Source organism: Tachypleus tridentatus, chromosome 8, assembly GCF_004210375.1.
Source record: "Tachypleus tridentatus isolate NWPU-2018 chromosome 8, ASM421037v1, whole genome shotgun sequence".
Classification (NCBI taxonomy): domain Eukaryota; kingdom Metazoa; phylum Arthropoda; class Merostomata; order Xiphosura; family Limulidae; genus Tachypleus; species Tachypleus tridentatus.
Genome location: NC_134832.1, coordinates 27,870,147 through 27,884,482, shown reverse-complemented (window position 1 = coordinate 27,884,482; position 14,336 = coordinate 27,870,147). Strand labels below are relative to the sequence as shown.

At 33.0% G+C, this 14,336-nt stretch overlaps 1 protein-coding gene across 3 annotated transcripts in view; it reads right to left on the bottom strand.

Moving 5' to 3' along the window:
* Positions 1–14,336, bottom strand: part of LOC143222043 (neuroglian-like) — a 132,788-nt gene that overhangs the window by 24,068 nt on the left and 94,384 nt on the right. For all 3 annotated transcript variants that reach the window (XM_076447873.1, XM_076447875.1, XM_076447874.1), the window contains exons 13-17: positions 12,825–13,012; positions 12,338–12,517; positions 11,073–11,310; positions 2,783–2,901; positions 1,729–1,915 (exon numbers count right to left, since the gene is read on the bottom strand). In XM_076447873.1, coding sequence (XP_076303988.1) covers positions 1,729–1,915; positions 2,783–2,901; positions 11,073–11,310; positions 12,338–12,517; positions 12,825–13,012 — 912 coding nt within the window. The remainder of the gene's footprint in view (positions 1–1,728; positions 1,916–2,782; positions 2,902–11,072; positions 11,311–12,337; positions 12,518–12,824; positions 13,013–14,336) is intronic.

Genomic DNA, 14,336 nt, shown 5'->3' with positions numbered 1-14,336 from the left:
TAAACATCATACAGATACAGGTAATGCATGTATAGTTAAACAATTGAACAACAACCCTGCAGGCTTAAATGAAATAATATGGATGTAGACAATGCTAAGATACAGTGTATGTTAAATGACAAGTTTATACACCCTTAAGAGAGTGCTTTGTCATCTTAAGTAATGTTTGTTAGAAAAAAAGAAGGCATGGCCAGGTTCTCTCTTCAATTTAGAGGAGTGAAAATAGTAGCTCACACTAATACTTTTCTCTTGAAGTTAACAGCTGAATGTCTAAACACACTGGAAGGTTTCTGTTGATTCCAAATATTAGATTTGATAACCAGATACGAGCAATTAGACTGGATGACAAGAGCACTTCTTAGAGTTCTTTTAGCACTTAGCATGAAAGATGGCTTGTATGAATTCTGCTTCATGCCATTCAGCCTGTGGAATGAACCCACCACCTTAGAAGAGCAAAACAATGCTTGGTCTATGGTCTGTGCTAACATTTGTTGGTAGTTCTTATTGCCACATCCAAGTCAGTTTGTTCAGCATTGGTGTCAACATTGTACAGTGTATGACACAAAAAAAAGGTGATCAAAACATGATATTGTTTCTCCTTTACAGAGAATAAATCTGGATATTGCTGAACCAGTCCTGGAGACAGATTGAAGTTATATATACATAACTCATGACTACTGACTACTTCAAAAGTTTGCTATTGTGTCAAATAATAAAAAAAGCCTTAGCCAGTCAGAGAGCATGAATAGGAGTGCTTAAAGAGATTCACATGGATCAGAAAGCTAGCTCCAACAGTCTCTGAACTGTATAAAGTGCTGAGTATGATGAAAATGTACCTTCACTGTCAGGTAACTTTACCTTTTAAGAAGTATAGTAATGTAAGTATAAAGGTGTGTTGGACTAAGGATTCTTTTACAGTAGGTGTCTCTGAATTCTTTGTGATAAATTAAAAAAATAAATTGCTTTCAAAATAATATATATATTTGGAAAAAGTTAAATGTATGTACAAAAATTCCTTACACTATTGACATTACAGTTATATCTTGAACACTATATAGTTCTCCTCTTCTTGTCAAAAGTCCATTTAGGCCTACTCAACTGCTTTAGAATTCAACTGACAGGCTAAAGTATTTTTCTCTACTTCTGGTGTGAGACCATCTGTATATAGTTCATTTACATTATCAATGAATTACTGTGGTTGTATCCTCTACTTCAAAAATCATCTGATCATTTTACATATTTCAAAAAGTCGTCTGCCTTTTGTCAAAGTCCATTAGGCTGGTTCAATTACTTTAGAACACCCTTTGATTAGACAACTTTTTCTCTTACAAAATTGTTAGTTTCACTTTAACATGCAAACCATAAGGTCTTTCAGTCCCACAATGATTAACCTTGCATTTAACTAAACCTCACTTAATCCTTGGCTATATTTAATTCAGGAAATGTGCAGGTAAACAATTAGAACTTGTGTAATCAGAAAACCTTTTTTTTTCATTTTCACAAAGTTTATGAATTGCTCTTCAGTCCTAAAAGAACTCTTGGAAAAACCTGTTAATTAACAATATCTTCAGATGTGAGCTCATATGTAAATTTCAATTATTTAAACAAAACAATAAATTAGAAGTTTCACAAACACTAAAAGATCTTTGGCTCAGAAAAATTTAAAGAATCGACTCTTCTTTATCAATATTTTAATATATATAAAAATCTTTGTATTGATATGTTTACCTCCCTCTGGTGTGATGAAAGATACTTTGTTTGAAGGTGGTCCTGAATATTTTCCATTAACTGCAACAACTTCGGCAACGTTTTTTGAAAATGGCTTCAAAATATTAACAATCCCCTGAGTATTATTTTCTGAAAACAGCTGTTCCCTCCAGTGATCAGGGTGATCTTTTGAAGTCCTGATTCGAAACTGCAACAAGAAAACACCAACAGAAGATGAGATAGCAGAACATAAAAGGTTGGGTTTACTTCTTTTAATGTTTCATTTTAAGACCTTTGCTGTATGACAAATAGTAAAGGGTTTCAAGCAGATTTTAATAGTCTCTCATGATAAAAATGTCACATTTTAAAAAACATACATCTTTGAAATCTTATATTAGTACATCTAAGTTAGTGTAAGATTTATTAGTAGTTATTGATAAAGTTGACTCCACAAATAACATTTACAGAGAGGTGACAATGCAGAGATTAAACTAATATCACAATACTAACTAAAATAAATGTCTAAAATGGACAGGTTAAACACATCATATTATAAGTCTAAAACCAAGTTTAATTTTTTATATGGATCTTGTTGTGTGTATTGTTTACCAATCTGAAAATGGACTAAGAAGTATTAATCCTTCTTAAAAAAGCAAATAATAAGTTGCAATGTTTCAGCTATTGTTGAAAGATTAATTAAAAGTAGGTGTGAGGACATGCTCTTAAGCTAAATAACTTTCTGTTATGGGCAAAACTTTGTAATATACAAAGACAACATGGTCTTTTATCCATTAAAATATGCAAAATATATCACTGCTGGATCTACTAATCCATATCAAAACTTAGCTAATTTCTAAATGCCTAAAAATATATATCTTACATAATTGAATTATTAAAAACAACTACAGCTATCAGTATATCAAACCAACTAATCTGCAGGAACATCTAAGGTATTACAAAGTCTTCTGTATGATTTACATTTGTAAATATATCTTATCTTTTTATTTACAAAAAAAACACATGCTAATTAGTTTAATTTGAAAAAACATATTCAAATAGCTTTTTACTCTCTCACCTTATACCCCATGAAGTGTCCTCTTAAAGAAGAAGAAGATACTGCATCCCAACCAAATTTTGCTGTTGTTGCACTGATCAATCTTATCAATCGAAAGTTTTGTGGAGCTTCTAGTGGAACTAAAAAGATATATTCCATTATATATTTATTCAAAACTAACATTGCTGTTAACTTCAAAATTAATAGTTTTGTTTCTGAGATGTTTGATAAAGTCAAGACTTTGCTAAATATTTCTTCTCTACAAATTTACAATTGTTGCACAAAAACATGCTTCATCTCTAGTACTGAAATAAACAGGAACACTGGAAGATGATTTCATGGATGAAGGATAACTAGCCAGGTAGATAGCAAGTAAGTATTGAAAATTAAGTAAATGATAGATTAAGTAATAACATAAGATATTTAAAAATGACAGTGTCAATATAATGTTTGCAATAATTTAAGCACAATTTAATAAGAAAATAAGAAAAAAGTTACTGTAAGCTTTTAACAAGCAATTACTAAGAATACCTATTAAGAACAGTTTTAAAATAAAGAATATTTCTTGTGAAATAAATAAAAATAATGTTTAAGGTAATGCAAACAAAAAGTACTACACCAATTGTAAAACTTTAAATAACAAACATATCCATCCAATAAAATGTACCAGCTTCATACCAGCAAGAATGTTTGTATCAAGAAATACAAATATCAGTGCTAAGTATTTGAAGAATAAAGAATATTTCTTGTGAAATAAACAAAAATAAAGTGTAATGTAATGCAAACAAAAAGTACTACACCACTTTTAAAACTCTGAATAACAAACATATCCATCCAATAAAAATTACCAGCTTCATACCAGCAAGAATGTTTATATCAAGAAATACAATTATCAATACTAAATATTTGAAGAATAAATTGCACACTGCAAATTTTTAGACCAACAAACATCTATGTTAGAAAACACTCTACCAGTTCCAGCATTTAAAAGTAAATAACATTTTCAAAAGATTACATAAGCTTCACAATTATCAACTAACTTACAAATTCATCAAAACAAAATTGTCTAATTTCATCTTTCTAAACTGATATAAAAATACATCAGAAAATTATACCTTTAACCAATTTACACAAAAAACATTTTCATCAGAACAAATTATTCTAGTTTTATGACTACCAAATATCCTAATGTTTTATCGTTCTCATAAAACTTTAAACATTTTTACTATTTTGCTATTCTAAATTAATATTCACCTTTGTGAGAACCAGCTATTATATTCATAATTATAAATCAGCATTTTGATAATTTCACTAATCTAAACTAATATTCATCTTAAACAGAACAAAATGTATCAGCTCTACAGTATTTTTAACAGAACAAAGTATAAGAGTTTTATTATTTTGATAAACATTTTCATCAAAATATGAGCAGGTTTATGATCATCTTAGAAGGCTTAGAAACATTTCCAGGCTTGGCCTCTTTTGGGATGACTCTCCTAGTCATTTTGTTATTACTGCTTTGAATATTATGGTGGTGTATATCCTGTACAATCATCTGGCAGTTCCATCTGTCAAAGTGGAGATTCATTGGATGATTTTTTTGGCTTGTCTGCACTACCATCATCCTATAGTTTACTGCTGAAATTAAAGTTTTGTTGGAGCCAGTTCCATTTCTTTCTCATGGGATGTATGCATCTGTCGAGGTGTACTTAATATCGGAAAGTTATTTTTGAACCTAGGGGTGTTATAGTTCCATCATAAATATGAACACAGATATCTTCTCCTCATGGTAGTGCCACACCCTATGATGGAACAAGTTACTAAATCATGATGATCTTCATTATTCATCTCCTTGGGTGGTACCTTGGAAAACATTAAGGAACCATATTAAATAATTCAGCAAGCTCTCCTAAAGAATATGGATTCAAACATAATGCCACTAGCAGTATATGCTACCCTGGCATTTTTCACTCTATGATGACTTCATTCCTTCACTGGAGAGAAAATCTGGGGAATTCTGGAGCAGTTGAGTTATAAGACTTGTACGTTAATGAGGAATCCCTCTTCGTAGTCAGAGTAGGGAAAAGCAGAAACTGGATTAAAAGCCCATCATATCAGGAACACTGCTTTAAAGCTGAGAATGATAGACTGACTGACCATGATTGGAAGTATATCTTAAATACTTGAAGTCGAGATTGACAAAGTTCTAAACTAGTCAAAGGTTCAGCCAGGTGTGTAGGTTAAAAGCAGTAATAATTCTCGATTATGACTATGAACTAGGTACTGATCCAACAACACATCTACAGGCATAAATTTTCTACAGAAGGTGTGTTAAAAGAACATCATGATGCCAAAATCTTTTCATTTCCCTGGGTTGTCATTTGAGCAGCTACCTGCTGTGGTGTAACCCTCTTTTTTCCCTACCAGAAATAGAACACACACCTTTAGCTATCTCATCTGCCCTTATTCTTAATCTGCCATCTGGTTGAATTTCAGTAAGATGAAATAGTGATTGAGACTACTTAGGTCCTACATAGTTGAGTTGAAACAAGTCTGTTAATGCTAATTTTATCTTTGACTATTAATTTCTCCCAGTGCTTTCAATATCACTTCTAAGTAGCTTTCTTACATTTACAAATTGTGCAACCATTTCATATTATACATACAAGTTGTATTTTCATGTTTCAAGCCTGCATTTTGTAATAAAACAACATAGGAAAATATTTAGTAAAGCTGTTTGCTTATTTAAGATATTCATGACTTTAAAAATTCCTATCAACACCAAATAAAACACTGGGTACACCACATGTATATATTTTTTATGATATATAAGCCATTATCTGTGAATTTTGCAAAATACTGATAATTCTGAACAATAATTAGTATTTCAGTTTGTTTTTCTTTACTGTTAAGCATAAAAATATGCAATGAACTATCTGTGCTGTGGTAACCAGGAGAATCAAAACCAGATTTTTAGCATTATAAGCCTTCAGATTAACCTCTGAGTTTCTATGGTACACTTTAATTTGATCAAGTTAAAGTACCCTTGCACTATTCTTTTGAGAAATGTCAAGTAAAACTGTAATTTCTCCCTCTCACTATAGTCAAAATTGAAACCTTTCCTCAGTATTAATTAACATAACAAAAGTTAACATTTCCTTAAATTGAAAATGAATTTCCAATAATGCTTACTTCTTCTCACATTACACCTGTTACTTTTCTGCCAGGGTTTCTTTCTTTGCTCATCTAAGTTTCAGTCTTCTGATTTTTTTTATTTTGTTTTACTTCCTCCAGTCTTTTATTCCTCACTTAATTGCCCTTCCTGATATTTTTCTTGTGATACTTTCCACCTATCAGTGTGTCCTGGTACTGTATATAAGCACCTCATTCACATAATGTTTTCACTTTTTTGACACCAACTCAATCCAAAGTCTCTTAGCGTGGAGGAATAGTGAGACAGTATGAGATTAGGTATTATTGAAAATTCATTTTTGACTTAAGGAAATGTTAACTTCCAAAACATATTTACTTCCATTCACACTGCAGCAAGAATTCCATAATGATCAGGTGGAGAGGCTGTACAAATTATATGTGCACCAATAGAAGACTAGTACCCTAGTATGGGAAACACACTATATCTGGAATAGGTATGCTCTTCACATGGAATTTAATTCATGTACTGTGGGTGAATTTTACATGATTTATTAACACTATTGGCTAGGCTCCAATCAGATATCTAAGTTTTCAGTGCTTGAGGTTTGAATTATAGAGCCATAATCCCTATGTTCTACATTAGTGGCTAGGGCAATTGGACTGCTATATATATGTGAGTGGATTCTAACCTGTAACTATGGATTGATGTGCATAAACATCACAAGCTGCCACAAACATCAAAATGGACAAACCTTTTCCTCATCCTGAAAAGGTCCAAAAGACAACACCCATGTTTGGAATTATGAGATTCTGTCTGCTCTACTCAACCAGAAGAAGCAGAACTCATCTGGTCTGGAATTACAAACACTCATCTTCACTCCACAACTGAGTGAGAAAGATAAATTCTACTTGTCTCCAAAATTATGGGGAGAATGACAAACAGATTGTGATCAACCAAGGACCAAGGCTGGAACCATCCTCATTCAGAAACACAAAGAGACAATGAATCTTTTTCCACGAACGATGTATTGGACCAATATTGATCAAGAAGACAGGCCATACTCAACCCAACTGTACAGCTGAGAGTGAAATCTGAACCAGTATAACAAGTAGATTCCTGCCCCTCCTACTGACATCTGAGAAAAACATCCAGGGAGCTGGATAGGAGGGCTTCCAGCTTTATCCTTTTCTCTGAGAGCAGAGGAAATTCACTTCAACACTTTGGAAGAAAAGCTCTGTTCACCACCCCAGTGACTAAAAACTGGGTGTGGCAAGGACTCCCCACCTAGTAAAATCTGGTGGATAATGCATATTTGAGAGTCCTGAAGAATAGTGTTCTGGAAACAAATTCCCTAAATATTTAAAAGCAAACCAACCCTTCAGTCCTATGACTGGCAAAGATGAACAGGATCCCCTTGTGCTTTAGTCATGATATTCTATGAGTGATGGTCTTATGGAACACTTCATTTCTACAGATCCTGTTGCAACCTGGATAAAGTATACTGAATTAGTAGTTGCTAATGTGAAATTGGTTTCATAAATGCACACCTACCTGGGCAACACTCTCCACATAATGGGATAATGAGAAAATGATATAAGGGACCCTGAAATGTAAAGAAGAGACAAGCATAGCAATGAAAATACTCATCCCTATGTATAATGTAGTAGAAGTAGTTAAGATAGCAACAAGGAGTAGTCAAAAACCTTCAGATGAAGATACTGCCTGATCATGCAAGTAATGTAAAATAAAATTACTGGGGGAGGTCCACATACCACCTTGCACAATGTCCACGATCTTGTTTTCCAGCATTTTTAAAGGTATTAGTGTGGACAAAGAAGTCTGCAAAACCCTCACTGAACATAACAAATGATTGAGGTATGGCTGGTCATAGAAGTGAGAAATAGTGATCAGATGAACTGGTGAAAGAATACATCATACAGCGATCCAACCAGTACTGAACATCACAACTCACTTGTGTATAGAATAAAACAGTCATTGAACATTAGCACAAATGTGATCACACCTTGGTGCCCTCCAGTTATTATGCTGTGCAAAAATCAAATTGCTTCTTACTACGGAGCTATGGAGATAATAGCTGCATTACTTGTATAATGCACCATACTGAGGATTGATAACATTGGTGAAGCACAAATATTTGTAATTATTGCTCAATTAGGTGCCATTGGTTATATGCATTTATGCTTCACTCCTTTACCAGTGCAAGTTTGGTGTGATTTTACTGAATAGCAAGGAGCACTCAAGACAGCTGAAGGTTTAACAACTGTTTGTCATGGAGCTCCCAAAGTATTAACTTGGTATCCATCCATAGGTGGAGTTGCCTACTTTATGATCAGCTTTCACTATAGCTGAAAACACTATGGTTTCAACTCTAATACGGTGTCAAGGATAAGTAAATTCACAAATAGACAAGGTCTAACCATGCAATGAGATAGTCCATTTACATTTTCATGTTATGACCTACAATAGAATCATATTCTTGCAATATTGTTATCCACTGTTCTATAAACACTCTCCAGATTTTCTAAAGTTTACTAAGTACTTCATGAATCATGGTTTTCCTAAATAGTGAAGTTCCCACCATACAACTAGTAGCAACAGTAACTTACATAAATAACCAATACAAGCATTTCTTTCTTTGTCATACAAGTATAATATTATACTACTATAATTCTCTTTGCTACATACACTCATGTAGTTCACTGTTCCTGGATTCAATGTGGATGGTGTTGGATACTTTTTTAATGAAACATCAGTTCAACCAATGTGGAAGCAAAATTGATGGACAAACTCTACAGTACATCATTCCTTTCATTCTACAGGTGACATCTCCTAGAATGAGCTAGAAATGAACTTCTCTTCTAATGTATAGTGTATCCCCATTTGCACAGAAAAATCTTGGTCAGACCTACATAGCACTTCCCACTTACTGAAGATGAGTGTGATTGCCATCATAACTGCCACAGCAGTTTCTTCCTGTCTAACAGTTGGTTTGAAGTGACTACTCTGAAGTGTGTTGCATTAGAATGAGAATGTCCTTCACTTCCAGGTGCTGTTGCATAAGTTCATTGGTAAAGTGCCTCAATCAACTTGTCAGGTAATATATATTCCCAACCTACATATGTCATTGCTAAGTATACTTTCCTATGTAACTGGCATAGGTTCTTCCCTAGGCAGCCAATTACTCAGAGCTGTTCTTCTTCGAAGCCTTGAATTTCTCCTCATTCTCCATTGGGTTCAACCAGTAAAGCAGTTTATACATGATGGTTTCCAATTCATCCTTCTGCTCCTCATTCAGGCATACTACATAAATAAGAGCTGAACCACCAAAGCTCAAGACCACGGGTTGCATAGCCTGTTCCATAGTCATTAATTTCAGTAATAGTTATAGGAAATGATTTAGGTCCTCTCTTGCTGGCCCTTCAATACCAAGTTCATTATTTGTTTGTTTTTGTTCAGAGGGGCCTTTATGCTAGTTCAAAGTTTCTCTCTTTCTGCCTCATAATCTCAAAAATACTAGGATGAGATGCTGCTGATGTCCATGGTCCTAGAAAGAAGCTTCTAACAGGAATTCTGACACCTCAAAAAGGTAGTTGATTCCTGATACACTGATACAGGATGTTTAGCTACTCAAAGTGGCAGTCTTGCATGACCCCAGGGGTTGAAAGCTGCCACCAACACTGTGGGAAACCTTTCAGCCTGGAAAGATGCCTCACTTTACAGGTCATGGTCAAACAATGAGTACTTATTGCATCACACACTAAGAAGATAACTCTAAATACCAGAATTTGTCCATCAGGAGCATGTCCAGCTTCTATCTACAAGTCACCAACAGTCTTGAACAGAACTGGAACTGCTGTGCTCTGATTGGCAATAACCCAGGAGTGTGGTACAGATCTCTCCATGCACTCAACCTCTGTCATCTGCTTTTTTTCTTAATCCTGATACTGAGACTAAATACAAAGAAATCTCCCCAAGTTAACATTTGCAGACTGACCAAAGTTACATCCCCTTTTTTGAAACAGTGAAATAGGATTTTCACTAGGTCCATAAGAGAATTTTTTCTAGACTTGACTCCTAGTGCATGGCACCAAGATTTCTTCCTATTTATTTGTAATATTTTGAAGTAAACAAAACAAAACAATTTCCCAAAAGTATCAGAAAGCTAAACCCACTAAAACAAGCAGATTCAGTAGAGAAATAAAGGGAATATTCTGTGTTTGATAACTTGACTAAGTTCCCTTGAGTAGGGAACTATAAGAATTTACAAAATTTGTGAAAATGAAAACAATTTTACTATTTAACAAAGAAAAAACAAATGTAGCATACATATTTGTGGAAACAGAACCATGTTAACTTCTACTTAAGTGCATTTAAACTCCACAGTTTTCTTTCAGAATTGACCTCCAGTGAACTAAAAAACCATGATCTTGAAGTAAGGCTTTACACAACAATCTTTACTTAAATTTCAAACAGAACTGAAATTAGAAAGCATGCCTGAGTTCAATAGGTAAGCTCAGTTTCTTTGGTCTCTCACAGCATTGTTGTTCAGCTATTACATTTAGACAATGTCAAGTTGGCTAGCTAATCCTTTCAACATGGGCTCTATATGTTACTGAAGCATCCTGCCAGGCAGAAAAAGAAATTCTTAACCACAGATGGTAAAGAAACAAAGCATCTAGAATTAGACAATTCCATCAACTTTCTGATTCAGATGTTTATGCAAAAACTGCATACACACTAAATAAATGAAATATTTTTAGATTTCCTATTATCATCAAAGCAGGTGGAAAACATGCCAAACATGACACAAAACCAGTTGGATATGAAAACGTAATTTGTTTTGTTGTTTATAAACTATCATGCATATTTCAGTATCTTATTTTGTTTCATATTATTGCAACTGTGTTTTCACAACTGATCTGAAGATAAATTGAAATAATCTATGTTAGCACTTACATAACTACCTTTATTTAAATTATTAACTATTATTATATTATGTTGATGGCAGTAAAACTGTAAACTGTAAAAAATTGACAACTAGTTATGGTAATCTTATTCACCATAACCAAAGATCTTACAAAGAGCTAGATTGTAAAATAAACTTTCCATTTACTGGATCAAACTACATATACTTACCATCTTCCCCAGAATATCCAAGGACCACTGGAGCTGTTATTTTAGCACGACCTTTGTTGTTGTATGCTTCAACTTTTATTCGGTATGGCCTAAAAGTTGGTTGCTGATCCACTACTAAGCTTTCTTGCTTCCAGTCTTTCACAATTTTTGTCATTTTTTGAGCATCTGGTAGGTCTTCTCTCTGCCAGGAGACCTTGTAATAAAACCCTGGAGCATTGTGCTCAATTCTAGGCATGGGCTAATAAACAAAGAAGGCTTTTTATAAAGCAAGTTGTAAATTTAATAAAGATAAATCAAGATGCAGTATTTCTATTTACTTAAAAGTAATGGTTTTGATCTTCACTAACTAAAATCTCTGAATTTAGCTTATGCAGAAAGAAAAAAACAAATTTATAAACACTATTATTCAGTACATTAATGTTACTTTGTTTCTAACTTTCCAATTGCTCTGAGAAACTAGTATGAAATAGATCAAAAGAAAATTATTTCATATTCAAAACATATTATTGATTACAATACTATTATCACATTTTATGATAAATTTTATGTTAGCATTTTAAATTAATATTCTTAGGAAAATAGTCCCCATGTTTCCATTTTGTTAAATTGACTACTTTTGTATAAAACATTTTACAATTTTTTACTGTTATATTATTAGTTTTGGTAAAACTTCTAAGCAGTACTTATTCCTAAATTATAATTTATATTAGAATAATCCCATACTTTGTTCTTACAGTTTTAAAAATCTCATTCAACAATTTATTTATTTAATTATCAAATTTTATGACCCAAACAATTGTTTGGTATTTTTATATATATCACAAACTGTTTGTGCAAATAATATATACTAGGAAGTCATATTTAGATAACTACATACTTATTTCTAATCTGAACTACTTTAGAACAATAACAAGTACAGTTACAATTCTTATTTGCTCAGTAACCATACAAATATACACAAAAGACATCTATTAACTATAGTATACCATTAGAAATTTATGGATTGAAAGTAACCTTTATTTTGAAAAAAAAAAATTCTAGTTATACTAATGTTGTTCAATTGTCACCCTTTATTGAACTTACCCTATTTTTTTTGTTATTTACTTCTCAACCTTTCTATCCTATAGTAACTTATTTATTATGCCTCATTATTTCTTCATTACATACATGAATTTCATGACTTTCCAAGTTTCTTCTTTTGTACATTTAAAAAAGACAATTTCTTTTTCTCCTTGTATATAAACCAAACGTTCCTGTCAACATACCTTCCATGATATTACAAGATTGTCTGGTTTGGTTCCTTTACCTTTCACCTGATCTGGATGTTTATCTGGAACATCTGATGGAGTGGAACACTGTTTGGAATATTCACTTGGCTTACTGGAACCAATCTTGTTGAATGCAATTACTCTAAAAGTGTAGTTAGTCCATGGTGACATAGCTACCTGAGAAGCCAGAAAAAAAAAAAAGACTTAACATTATAAAATAACTTTATTTTATTCCCAGTGTTTCTGATGTAAAGTTTAGATAGCCTATATTTTTCTTACAAAAAGTATAACATAAACAGTCTAGGTCTGTTTTATTTTTTACCTCAAATTAGCTGCATAAAATGATTAGTTGATACATTGTAGTTACTTATAAAAAGAATATACCATAATTCTATGTTTTAAATATCTGTACTACATGAAATATTTTGTTTATAAATATATACAATAAGTATATTCAAAGGTAAATACTATACATGTATCTTACCTTGAACCGAGTGTCTGAAGCAGGTATGTTGACAAAAGAATCCTTCCATATATCAGGATTAAAACTAGTATTGTATTGAATGTTATATCCCAGAATAGGAGCACCACCATCTCCTGTTGGAACCCACTGGATGCCAGCCACATGGATTTCACACTGAACATTTCTTATCATTGGAGGTTCAGGAACATCTAGTTTGAGAAAATATTTTCTGTGTGTTAAAAAAAATTGAGCACATTTACTCATTGTATTGTGTAGCTACAATGTTTTCAAACCATTTGCTATAAATCCTATTGTACTAGCTTTCTTTACATTATCAAATACTCACTGATTCCAGTTTCACCTGTGAATATCACATATTAAGTGATAAAGTTAAAATGTTGAAGATACAATTAAGTATAAGGTTTTGCTGAATTTATCATAAACTTTTTTATCAGTCTCTTAACACTTTGTTTATTGTTGACTTTGTTAACCATAATTTTGGAAAATTACTTTCTATATCTACTCTCAAAACATACAGTATAGAAAGGAAGAAACTGTAGCAGGGGTGAGGAGATGAACTGAGAATGTGATAAGGTCTAAGAGACACTCCATTCTAAATCAATAGCTTTCATCAGCCATCTAGACTGACAGATCCATTTTCTTGATCAGTTTGATAAGAAAAAACCCTGGATGCAGCACCAATTCAACATCTGCTAGTTATTCTAGAATACAGAAATACAGTTTTAAGGTAACAAATATGGGCCAGATGATGATGATAAGAAATATGAACTCTTCAATGCAAAACTAACTGAGGTGATCTCTGTGAATATCGAGGCATTCATTTACTAGTGTAAAAATCATCAAATTCTGATTATGGTCACTTCTTATCAAAACACGAGATTCCAATGGTGGAATAAGTGTACAAGGAAGATTAGTGATCTTTTGAAGTGATAAAAGCAGCATTTCAAGATAGTTCTGCAAATTTTTAGGTATTCAGAAGTCTTAAAGCCTGGCAAAATAAAGTGATGAGATATTGAAGCCCTGTCCAGTAGCTGAGATGGATACTGAATGCAACAGTGATGATCCTTACTTCTTGTAGGATTCATCTACTGACCTTGTTTGAAGACATAACATTTGTCAGAGTGCATGTGTCACCAGTTTAATGAGAAATAAGAGACCTTCCATTTAGCACAGATGGCATTTCTACTACACAGCAGTTGGTATGCTTAAAGCAAGAACCTACCATTTCACAATGGTGGTGAGGCAAAACAGGCTAACCTACCATTGTTTCAAGAAATAGGAGGGAAAAAACTAGACTATTTACTCAAATGTTTAAGATGGGTTATTTCCAGATGAGATAGTGCAATATTTGACATTGAGTGTTTGATGCTTTTGAGCATTTGGATACCACCAATGCTGATCTGTACCAGATTTTAGACCCTGTAGAAAACTGAGTGACATTTGAGACCAAGTTGAGGACTCAAAGACAATAGCACCAGAAGAGTTAGACCACCTACATGAATGACCTATAAT